The 13,105-nt window shown below is 37.6% G+C and overlaps 1 protein-coding gene across 1 annotated transcript in view; it reads right to left on the reverse strand.

The window, feature by feature from the left end:
* Positions 1-227: 227 nt before the first annotated feature.
* Positions 228-13,105, reverse strand: part of BLTP3B (bridge-like lipid transfer protein family member 3B) — a 131,808-nt gene continuing 118,930 nt past the window's right edge. The window contains 2 exon segments of the mRNA XM_066262303.1: positions 228-8,407; positions 8,409-8,516. Coding sequence (XP_066118400.1) covers positions 8,369-8,407; positions 8,409-8,516 — 147 coding nt within the window. The 3' untranslated portion in view covers positions 228-8,368.

Raw genomic sequence — 13,105 nt, forward strand, 5'->3', positions numbered from 1 at the left:
TGACATAGGGAGTCTCGGAGGAAAGAACTGAGAGGAAGGCGGAGGCAGGGGACTTACCTCACCGTGTGCCGAAGTGGGTGGAAGGTCGGAGATCCTGGTTCTTTCTCAGAGGGGATGAGGAAGAGGAGTGGTCCTTGCGGACTTCTACTCCTCCTGGGTTTTGGGCACCAAAATGTAAGGTATTTTTCCCCGCTGAGAAGAAAGGAAGAGGGCTTGGAGCCGTAAAGTGTGGAATAGTAAAAGGCTTTATTGAGTACAGCGCATCCTGTCTGGCAAGGTTCCCTGGCCCCGAGATAAGATGGAGGCCAGGGAAGTTGCCTCACTTCTGTTTCTTTAACAGCTCTGTCCCCACTCCTTTCAGTTGGCACACAAGGTCATATATTTATACACTGTGTCCAAAAACATAAACTGATGAAAGCTTTAATGCCTTAGTCTCTTACATTAAATAGCAAACAAAATACATAGTAACAAAACAAAGTTATTTTGTACTAACAAAAAAAATGTATTAGTCTTAAATCTGATAGGAAAGAGTAGAGCTACATGGCATTATTACAATAATATCTTTTAAAACTGCCTATGCATTTATCTTCACTGACATTTTTACTTCTTCATGTGACTCCCAGTTATTGTCTAACGTCCTTTCATTTCAACCTTTGCTTTGTTTTTAATGATGATACTCACTACTGGTGACAGTGCTTCTGAGGACACAAACTTTGTTGAAGCCTTCCGAAAAGTAGTTTTGATTATAGGAAATTCATGGCCTTTGATGCAGTCATTCCACTTTTGGGAAACTATCCTAATAATCCCACAAGTAGATGATCTCTTGGCATAAAAATGTTCACTCCAGTCATTTACAATAGTAAAACACTGGGAAATCCCAAATGATTTATACAGCATTTGGTAAACTTTGGTAATCTATTCAATGAAATACTATATAATAATTAAGATTTTATTTATAGAGTGACATGGGAAAATGTTCATGGTATGTTAAGAAAATATATCCCATGATTACATAAATGCAAATGCCAACTAATTTGTGTAATTAGAAAGTGAGAAATAACATTAACAACAACAAAATATATTTAGTGTGCTCACAAGATATATTAAGATAATTTAGAACTAATGGACAATCAAAGCAATTATGCTAAAAAATAAAAACTAGGACCAAGAACACAAGGACTAAGTGGACTAATGGTCCCCACCCGCCTCCCCAGACCATTATGTTGTTTTACATGGCAAAAAGGACTTTGCAGTGAATATTTTTATATTATTTTGCCCCAGTTTCTAAAACTGATCACAAGTAATGGCCTCTAGACCTAATAATGGAACCACACAAAAAGTGGATCAAAAGACAAAGCTGAAGGCTACTCAGCAAACTTATTTTACAACTGAATACTTAAAAAAAAAAAGATTTTATTCATTTTAGAGAAGAGAGAGAAAAAGGGGAAGGAGCAAGAAGCATCAACTCTCATATGTGCCTTGACCAGGCAAGTTCAGGGTTTCAAACTAGTGACCTCAGCATTCCAGGTTGACACTTTATCCACTGTACCACCACAGGTCAGGCAACAACTGAATTCTGAAGGCATAAAGGTATGTATATGTAAAAATTGCAGGCCCTGGCTGGTTGGCTCAGTGGTAGAGTGTTGGCCTGGTGTGTGGATGTCCCGGGTTTGATTTCTGGCCAGGGCACACAGGAGAAGTACTCATCTGCTTCTCCACCCATCCCCCTCTCATTCCTCTCTGTCTGTCTCTTCCCCTGCTACAGCCAAGGTTGCATTGGAGCAAAGTTGGCCCGGGCGCTGTGGATGGCTCTGTGGCCTCTGCCTCAGATGCTAGAATGGCTCTGGTTGCAACAGAGCAACACCCCAGATGGGCAGAGCATTATCCCTTGGTGGGTGGATCCCAGTCAGGCGTATGCGGGAGTCTGTCTCTGCTTTCCCGCTTCCCATTTCGGAAAAAAATATGCTCACTTTTGTGGGCATATCATTATTAAAGAGGTTCTGTATGTGCCAATTTTTGTACAATAAATAGAAGAATTTCTAAGTGAATCTATTTTTGCTTTAATTCACGATACACCAAGTAAATTCTTTACCATAGATCCTTCATAAGAGCTCAAGCATTGGAGTTTTGTTCAACACATTTCCTTACACTGGATTTGTTCACAGTGATTATTTCTGAAACTCTCCTGCACTGATTTTACTATATGTCTATTTTTTTTTTTTTTTTGTATTCTTCTGAAGCTGGGAATGGGGAGAGACAGCCAGACAGACTCCTGCATGCGCCCGACCGGGATCCACCCGGCACGCCCACCAGGGGCAATGCTCTGCCGTGACCAGAGCCACTCTATCGCCTGGGGCAGAGGCCAAGGAGCCATCCCCAGCGCCCGGGCCATCTTTGCTCCAATGGAGCCTTGGCTGCGGGAGGGGAAGAGAGAGACAGAGAGGAAGGAGGGGGGGGGTTGAGAAGCAAATGGGCGCTTCTCCTATGTGCCCTGGCCGGGAATCGAACCCAGGTCCCCCGCACACCAGGCCGACACTCTACCGCTGAGCCAACCGGCCAGGGCTACTATATGTCTATTTTAATTGAAGTGATTTAAAATATTTGAGACAAACTTTGATAATACCCCTCTAAATTTATTTCACCCATACAAGGATTATTCTAATCTCTATTTAAACCTTTATTTACACACCTATGTCTTTGAAAATATTCTCATTTATTCTTGATGACATTTATAATTCAGTACTGTATTTGAGTAATTTCTTGTCATACCAACCAAAAAATTCTGCTAAATAAACACAAGAAAAAGGTTAATCACCTCACAGTACTCTCCTAACCACCATGACTTCCAGTATTTCTTCACCTAAATAAATTTCACATAAAAATACGAATAAAGACAAGAATGAGAAATTTTACTTACCAGTCAAAATATAACATGTGAATGAATTGACTTTTGATTGAGGATACAAATTGAAAATAAAATCTAGCCTGACCAGGTATTGGTGCAGTGGATAGAGCTTCGGACTGGGACATGGAGGACCCAGGTTCAAGACCCCGAGGTCGCCAGCTTGAGCCCAAGGTCGCTGGCTTGAGCAAGGGGTCACTCGGTCTGCTGAAGCCCCCCAGGCACATTTCTCAAGGCACATACGAGAAATCAATCAATTAACAACTAAGGAACCTCAACGAAGAATTGATGTTTTTCATCTCTCTCCCTTCCTGTCTGTCTGTCCCTCTTTCTGCCCCCCCCCAAAAAAAAGAAAGAAAAGAAAATCTATTTTCCAAATTTTGGTTTTTTCAGAATCTTTTAAAACCCAGATGACTCTTCTTGGTGATTTAGATACCTGTTTTCTCTAAGATCAAAAATTATATCTTTTACTATATAAATAGAAAAAGACATTAAGTTGATTTCATATTTCTTAAAGTTTTTCTCTTAAAAGTGTTTCAAACTCTCAAATCTGCCAAGATCACATAGCAGTGTTGACAACAAATATACTTAATTTCAAGATTGTAACATTAATATGAATTTCCCTCCACTTCAGTGATCCATTAGATATATTCAATGGTTTATAAAAACCATCTTGTTTACATTTTTTGCTTCATGTTACCTTAATTTTGGTATTTCTCAAAAACAGCAAAACATTTATAAAGATTTATAATTTAATAAATTAGTGGTTTAAAACATTACTGCTTTACTGTTTTTATATCCTGTGCAAATTCAACTTTCAAGATCTTACATATTCTAAAAGGAAACTGAAACAAGTTCAAAATTTACTTTCCTTAGCATCTCTAGATATAAGCTAAAACAAGACTGTTTGCACTCTAAGGTATTAGATACCATAGAGCCTGTGTATCAGTAAATTTTTCAAAATCAAAAACTTTCAGCCACTATTCTTTTGGCCTTATTTCCATTTTGTTTAGCTGATAGGACTAGCAGATCTTGACAGCCTCAACACCATATGCTATAATCAAAGCCAGATGACAGATATCCTGGCATTGTAGTAGTTTTATGAAGTGATGTTAATTTGTTTTCTGATGGCTTATGATAAACTTACTGTAAGTTCAGATACTCAAAATCCTGAAGAACACAGTATGGCAGATTTCTCCATTCCCCAGTTTTTTCCCTGTGGACTCAAGGAGTATGTCCCTTTTAATAACCACTACTGACTTTTCTGTCTGTGTTCTACCTCCCTTCAATCCAAATGAAAGGAAGAATTGAATATCTGAAAACATCCTTGATATCTCATCCATTTTATTCTTTCAACAAATTAATTGAGCACCTACTATGTGCCAGGCACTGTATGACGCATAAAGAATACAAAGTTGAACAATGACAACAAAAACACAATTCCTGTCCTCATGGAGTTTACAATCTAGAGCAGAGGTCAGGAACCTTTTTGGCTGAGAGAGCCATAAACACCACATATTTTAAAATGTAATTCCGTGAGAGACATACAACAACCCGTGTACATTATGCATTATTCAATAAAAATTTGGTGTTATCCCGGAGGACAGCTGTGATTGGCTCCAGCCACCTGCGACCATGAACATGAGCAGTAGGAAATGAATGGATTGTAATACATGAGAATGTTTTATTTATATATATATATTTATTTATTTATTTATTTATTTTACAGGGACAGAGAGAGGGATAGATAGGGACAGACAGATAGGAACGGAGAGAGATGAGAAGCATCAATCATCAGTTTTTTATTGTGGCACTTTAGTTGTTCATTGACTGCTTTCTCATATGTGCCTTGACTGCGGGCCTTCAGCAGACCAAGTGACCCCTTGCACGAGCCAGCAACCTTGAGTCCAAGCTGGTGAGCTTTTTGCTCAAGCCAGATGAGCCTGTGCTCAAGCTGGCGACCTCGGGGTCTCGAACCCGGGTCCTCTGCATCCCAGTCCGACGCTCTATCCACTGTGCCACCACCTGGTCAGGCTGTTTTATATTTTTAACATTTTTTTTTTATTAAAGATTTGTCTGCGAGCCAGATGCAGCCATCAAAAGAGCCACATCTGGCTCGCGAGCCATAGGTTCTCGACCCCTGATCTAGAGAGTCTACATTAATCAAACAAATACATGTAAAATTACAAAAGTGTTCAATGCTAACTAGAGGCATGTGTTCATGTGATAATGTGTAACAGCAGCCTTGCTTTGTGACAGAAATTAGGGAATGAGCTGATAACTGAAAGATAATTAGTAATTAACTAGGCAGGGAATAGAATAATGTATTTCAAGCCAAAGGAATAGCATGAACAAAGTTTCCAATGTATAAGAAGCACTCTGTTCTCCCTTATTCATACTTCAAGTGCAATGAAAGCAGAACACAAAGTAACTGAAAATGGTCATTGAAGTGTTTTAAGCTAGGGGTTAAGAATGGGGTAGGTGTGTTGCCTTAAAACTGCACTTCAAAACCAAGAACTTTATCTGCATATGGAGAATGATTCAGAGGAGGTCCACAGTAGCTAGAGAATACCAGTTAGAAGGCAATTCAAGTAATGCAGACCAAAGGTGCCGATGGTTGCTTAGATTAGAAAGGTGGTGGGAAGTAAAGACCAGTGGACAAATTTGAAGGATGCGTGCAAGGTAAACTGACAGGACCTGGTAATGAATTGACGGAGGTTAGGGGGGGGAGAGAGAGAGAGAGAGTTAGGAAGAGGACGGTGTCTAAGATAAATTCTAGGTTACTAGCTTGGGAACCAGGGTGATAGTGTTGCCATTCACTGAAATAGGAAGATGCTTTGAATAAAATGGAGGTTAATAAAAACTTAGTAAAGAGGAAGTTATAACTCCCATATTAGCAAGTAGTGAATAAAAATAACTACAGTTAAAATACCACCTACATTTGCCTGCAACCATGCACAGCCATTTTTTCATGGCTTAAGTAATACTTGACCACAACTAGTTTCACAAGGTGGTCTTCTGAAATTCTAAGATAAAATGAGAAGAGAAAAAAAAAACACAAGATACCAAGAAAATGTTAAATGCGAAACATGATTATCATTTCCTTCCCCTGATCACTAACATGTCTCTGCTAGAGATTTAGAAAATTTTTTTTTCAAGATATAGCAATATAGGTTTATTCCTATTATTTCTCACACCACCAAAAAAGGTTGGGTTTCACTTAGTCAATTAAAAATCATATCATACACATGCACACTATTTAAAGTATTATATTTATCTTTCAAACAGAGAAAAGACAGTAAGTGATTCTCCCCACCCCTAGCAAAAATCTGTGAATCACTGACTAAAATAAAAGTGTATAACTGGGATTTGAGTCAAAGGAGCAGGTTACTGTGATTTCAGTCAAGTCATATGTCCTTTCTGAGCCTTAGGGTTTTTATTTAACTTCTAAAATGTGAATATCTACTCCCAGGGAGTTTGTGTGTATGTGTGGGAATTACATGAAAGAGTGTTTCTGGATGTGTTTTATGGATTTTAAATCTCTATAAAAATAGCATTCATTATACATTGTTAAAAAAACCAACAAAGTATATAGAATGCTCAGATACATATTAATAATCATCTTTACTATTTATATGATTTTCTTCAGAGAGAGCAATGAAAAGTAGTAAGAAACACATTCAGCGTCTGTAACACTAAACAATTGCCCTATATCATAAATTTCAATTTTATAGAGCAAATAGATCCACCCTGAGCAACACTGCCAGCTGACAGTGACTGTCTCATCCAGCCTGCTGTTCTCTACGAGAGACTGCATTTGTGGAATATATGTCTATAAATCAAAAGTGCCCTTACAAAGGATATTAGCTAAGCTGTTTAAATCTTTAATCAGACCTTTGCTTTAAGACCTTTGGTGTAAGAAAATTTTTAAATACTCTGTGGTAAAATATTAACAATTAATAATGTTCTTTGTTGTATTCTCAGATCCAAAAACAGGGCCTGTATTTGAAAATCATATCAATGAAAATGGATGTTATAGAAGAAAAAAAAAGAGGCCAGTACTGTTTTCAATAAAGTATAAGTCACTCCAACACTTATGTAAATGAAACATATATTTTCCTCCAAGGACTGAGATATAAAGATGGCTATAGAGGTCATGCGAACAAGCACAGCACCATAAAGTGTCACAAGGTGATTTAAAATTTTCAAGTATCTTAAAGAAAAATTAGTCCAGCTGTTTCATGTTCTATCTTGGATACATTTATGTTCAAGAATATAAATTTAAAATAGACCCCATTTAGTTTAATTCTATCAGAAATATATTTAAATTTTCAAAAGCCTCACTTTCTTAAACACTCACAAACATTTATTTCATAATACACGACTGAGATTCTCTCTCATGTTGGCTTCAACCTTAACAATTCCTAGAAAATAGAATTAAAAACTTACCAATTATTCTTATTATAGAAGATAGTACATATGTCACAAAGAACTTTAATCAAAACTAGCTATATAAATTAGGTATGTGCAAACATTCACTAATCTGATACTACAAGAATGGTACGAAATTATTTCTGCATGTATGATATAAAGAAAATTCTCTGAAAATATTCCCCTCAAATAAAGATAAAGTTAAAGAAGTAATATAAATAGTATTAATTAAAAATCTTAGTTATAAATGTTGCCAAATTTAAAAGAATAGTTAAATTACTTTTACCTCTATCAATACATGTTTCAAGGAGCGTACAAATAATGCTTTTTAAATTAGTTGACCATATACGCTAATGTTTTGCTTTGTTATAGTTTGTGCTTTTATTTTTACACTTGTACCATCTTTTCTATTGAAAATTATAGCTTCAAGTTATACAGTTTACCCATCATTTAAAATGATTTATTTTTCACATTTCCAAGTTACTTTATCGGTTCAACAGGGCATGATTTTCCAGAATTTTCAAACCCAGTAATTATATAATTTATTAATCTTATTAGACTTTTTAAAGTAACAATTATAGATTTAAGCACATTATTTTAATAACACTTAAAATGTAAGCCTTTTATTTTACATTAGCCCTAAAAGCATTTGACTCTTTGTAAATAATAGTAATTCATAACAAATAGTGACAAATTCAGCAATCTGTGGAATACAATATATTTTCATTTTTCTAAAAAATTCCTATAATGTAAATATCAAAATTAGGAAAAGACATCATCTTTTCATTAGACATGTAATTATTTTACCTTATGTGTTGACTTCCCTATATCACACCAGTTAAAAAGAGGGTTAACCCCCAAAACCCAAAACAACCAAGAGATTGTAATGCCTGTACCTAATACTTCCTAAACTGGCTTTGGAATAGTCACCACTTAATCACATTTCATTTCATTTTATTGTCTTTTTATGAAAAGGAAATTTTCCACTAATTGGTACTATCACATTATAAATATAACCTCCCTATTCCAGTGCTGTCATCTGAGTTTTTGACTGCCACTACTGATATTCAACTGTCATCTTCTTTATATGATGAAGGAGAGCATCTTTCTCCAAGTGAGCCTCTGCGAGAGCCATCTTAGCTTTAGCCAATTCCTGCTTAAGAGATTCATTCTCTTCCATGAGCTGAAATGATAAATTTGAGAAATGACAGAATTTAATCAAAAAAATCAGAAAATAGAGACAATTTATATAGCAGCTAACAGTGTGACACTTGGAACAGTAAAAATACGCAGTGCTGGCAAGAGGGCACTTATGCTGAAAACTGCTTTGAGATACTATTTGGAAACACATTTCAAGTCTTTAAAAATGTTTGTAAGTTTTGACCCAGAAATTCAAAACATAACTCCTAATTTCAAAATCTAACAGCCTGACCAGGCAGTTGTGCAGTGAATAGAGTGCTGACTTGGGATGCTGAGGTCCCAGATTTAAAACCCTGAGGTCACTGGTTTGAGCACAGGATCATCTAGCTTGAGCACAGGGTCACCGGCTTGAATGTGGAATCACAAACATGACCCCATGGTCACTGGCTTTTGAGCCCAAAGGTTGGTGGTTTGAGCAAGGGGTCACTGGCTTGTCTAGAGCCCTTCACCCCAGTCAAGGCACGTACTAAGAAGCAATCTACAGAGACTTCAAAGCAGCTCTACTATGTAAGGAGACCACAACTGGAAAATAATGAGAAGGCAGAGAAGCATAGGTCATATGCTTCAACAAGATAAATCCTCTTAAAAAGTCTTGGAAGAGTCGGAAGTAATCAAATTACTGGATGCAGAGTATAAAATAATGATTGTTAGGATGCTTAAGGAACTCAAAGCTACAATTGATGGATTTAATGAACACCTCAATAAAGAAATTGTAAACATCAAAAGGACACGAAAATCATAAAGAAGAACCGGACAGAAATGACAAACACAATATCAGAAATGAAGACTACACAAGAAGGAATTAAAAGCAGGCTGGATGAAGCAGAGAAATCGAATCAGCAACTTAGAGGACAAGATAGCTAAAGCACGGAAGCAGAGCAGCAAAAAGAAAAAGAGGATTAAAAAGTCTGAAGAAGCACTAAGAGAGCTCTGTGACAACATAAAGAGAAATAACATCCACATCATAGGGGTTACTGAAGGAGAAGAGAAAAGAATAAGGACTAGAGAAGCTCTTTGAAGAAATTATAGCTGACAATTTCCCTAAATTAATGCAGGAAAGAATCACACAAGTTCAAGAAGAAGAGAGAACCCCATTAAAAAAGAACCCAAAGAGGCCCACACCAAGACATATCATAATCAAAATATCAAAGCTAAGAGATAAAGAATATTAAAAATTGTAAGAGAAAACCAGTCAATCACCTACAAAGGAACAACCGTAAGGATGACATCTGACTTCTCAACAGAAACACTTGAGGCCAGAAGGAATTAGCAATAAATATTCAAAGTAATGCAGAACAAGAACCTACAAGCAAGACTTCTTTTTTTTTTTTTTTTTTGTATTTTTCTGAAGCTGGAAACGGGGAGAGACAGACTTCCGCATGCGCCCGACTGGGATCCACCCAGCACGCCCACCAGGGGCGACGCTCTGCCCACCAGGGGGCAATGCTCTGCCCCTCCGGGGCGTCACTCTGCCGCGACCAGAGCCACTCTAGCACCTGGGGTAGAGGCCAAGGAGCCATCCCCAGCGCCCGGGCCATCTTTGCTCCAATGGAGCCTTGGCTGCGGGAGGGGAAGAGCGAGACAGAAAGGAAGGGGGGGTGGAGAAGCAAATGGGCGCTTCTCCTATGTGCCCTGGCCGGGAATCGAACCCAGGTCCCCCACACACCAGGACGACGCTCTACCGCTGAGCCAACCGGCCAGGGCAAGCAAGACTTCTTTATCCAGCAAGACTATAGTTTAAAATTGAAGAAGAAATAAAAGGCTTCCCAGACAAAAAAAACCTCAAGGAATTCATTACAACCAAACCAATGCTGCAAGAAATGTTAAGGGGCCTATTGTGAACAGATCAAAGGGGGAAAAGAATATAGCAAAAGAGAAATACAGCTTTAAAGAATAAAATGGCAATAAACAATTACATATCAATAATAACCTTAAATGTAAATGGATTAAATGCTTCAATCAAACGACATAGGATAGCTGAACAGATAAGAAAACAGGACCCACACATATGCTGTCTACAGGAGACGCACCTCAAAACAAGATACACATAGACTGAAAGTAAAAGGATGGAAGAAAATATTTCGTGCAAACAAATAAAAAAAAAAGCTGGGGTAGCAATACTTATATCTGAAAAAATGGATTTTAAAACAAAGACTATAATAAGGGATAAAGAAGGTCACTACATAATGATGATAAAGGGAGCAATCCAACAGGAAGAGATCGCCATTATAAATTCCTATGCACCTAATATAGGAGCACCTAAATATATAAAGCAGATTTTGATGGACATAAAGGGAGAGATCAACAGCAATACTGTAATAGTAGGGGATTTCAATAACTAACACCAATGGATAGATCCTCAAGAAAAAAAAAAAACAAACAGCAGAATTAAGGGACACACTAGATCAACTGGATTTAATAGGTATCTTCAGAACTGTTCACCCTAAAGTAGCAGAGTATACATTCTTTTCAGTGCTCATGGTACATTCTCTAGGATAGACCACATATTAGGGCATAAAACGAGTCTCAACAAATTTAAAAAGATTGAACCCATATTAAGCATCTTCTCTGAAGACAATGACATGAAAGTAGAAATCAACTACAACAGAAAAACTGAAAAACACTCAAACACTTGGAAATTAAACAGCATGTTATTAAACAACGAATGGGCCAACAATGAGATAAAGGAAGAAATAAAAAATTTCCTTGAAACAAATGAAAATGAGCATACAACCACTCAAAATCTGTGGGACACAGCAAAAGCAGTCCTGAGAGGGAAGTTCATAGCATTATAGGCATACCTTAAGAAGCTAGAAAAAGCTCAAATAAACAACTTAATCCTGCAACTAAAAGAACTAGAAAAAAGAACAGCAAGTAAAGCCTACAGGAAGTAGAAGTAAGGAAATAATAAAGATCAGAGCAGAAATAAATGGCATAAAGATTAAAAAAACAATACAGAGGATCAATGAAACCAAGAGCTGGTTCTGTGAAAAAGTAAACAAGATCAATGAACCCTTAGCCCTGCGGTTCTCAACCTGTGGGTCGCGACCCCGGCAGGGGTCGAATGACCAAAACACAGGGGTCGCCTAAAGCCATCGGAAAATACATATTTAATGATTTTTTTCATGTATTGCTGGATCTGAATACATATTTAATATGTATTTTCCGATGGCTTTAGGCGACCCCTGTGTTTTGGTCGTTCGACCCCTGCCGGGGTCGCGACCCACAGGTTGAGAACCACTGCCTTAGCCAGACTCATCAAGAAAAAAAAAGAAAAAACTCAAATAAATAAAATTAGAAATTAGGGTGGAGAAGTAACAACGGACACAGTAGAAATACAAAGGATTGTAAGAAAATACTATGAAGAACTATATGCCAAAAAATTAGACAACCTAGGTGAAATGGACAAATTCCTTGAAAAATATAATCTTTCAAAAATCAATCTGGAAGAATCAGAAAACCTAAATACACAGATTACAACAAAAGAGATCAAAACAATTATCAAAAAACTCCCAAGAAACAAAAGCCCTGGCACAGATGGCTTCACAGGCAAATTCTACCAAACATTCAAAGAAAAACTAACTCCTATCCTTCTCAAGCTATTTCAAAAAATTCAAGAGGAGAGAAAACTTCCAAGCTCCTTTTATGAGGCGAGCATAATTCTGATTCCAAAGCCAGGCAAAGACAACACAAAGAAAGAAAACTATGGGCCAATATCCCTGATGAAATTAGATGATAAAATTCTCAACAAAATATTAGCAACCCAGATCCAGCAATACATGAAAAAAATCATACAGCATGATCAAGTGGGATTTATTTGGGGAGGCAAGGCTGATACAATATTCGCAAATCAAGCAATGTGATTCATCACATAACAAAAGGAAGGACAGGAACCACATGATAATATCAATAGATGCAGAAAAAGCATTGGATAAAATCCAGCACCCATTTATGCAAAACTCTCAGCAAAGTGGGAATACAGGGAACATACCTCAACATGATAAAGACCATCTATGACCCACAGCCAACATCATACTCAATGGGCAAAAGTTAAAAGCAATCCCCTTGCCTGACCAGGTGGTGGCGCAGTGGACAGAGTGTCAGACTGGGATGCGGAGGTCCCAAGTTCAAGACCCCGAGGTCACCAGCTTTGAATGCGGGCTCATCTGGTTTGAGCAAAAGCTCACCAGCTTGGACCCAAGATCGCTGGCTCAAGCAAAGGGTTACTTGGTCTGCTGAAGGCCCACAGTCAAGGCACATATGAGAAAGCAATCAGTGAACAACTAAGGTGTTGCAATGAAAAACTGATGATTGATGCTTCTCATCTCTCTCCGTTCCTGACTGTCTGTCCCTATACATCCCTCTCTCTGACTCTCTCTCTGTCTCTGTAAAAAAAAAAAAAAAAGTAATCCCCTTAAGATCAGGAACAATGCAGGTGTGTCCCCTTTCACTACTCTTATTAAATATAGTTCTGGACATCCTAGCCACAGCAATCAGACTTGAGGAATAAAAGGCATCCAAATTGGAATAGAAGAAGTAAAACTATCATTATTTGTTGAAAATATGATACTG

The sequence above is a fragment of the Saccopteryx bilineata genome, chromosome 1 (genome assembly GCF_036850765.1).
Source record: "Saccopteryx bilineata isolate mSacBil1 chromosome 1, mSacBil1_pri_phased_curated, whole genome shotgun sequence".
In the NCBI taxonomy this organism is placed as follows: domain Eukaryota; kingdom Metazoa; phylum Chordata; class Mammalia; order Chiroptera; family Emballonuridae; genus Saccopteryx; species Saccopteryx bilineata.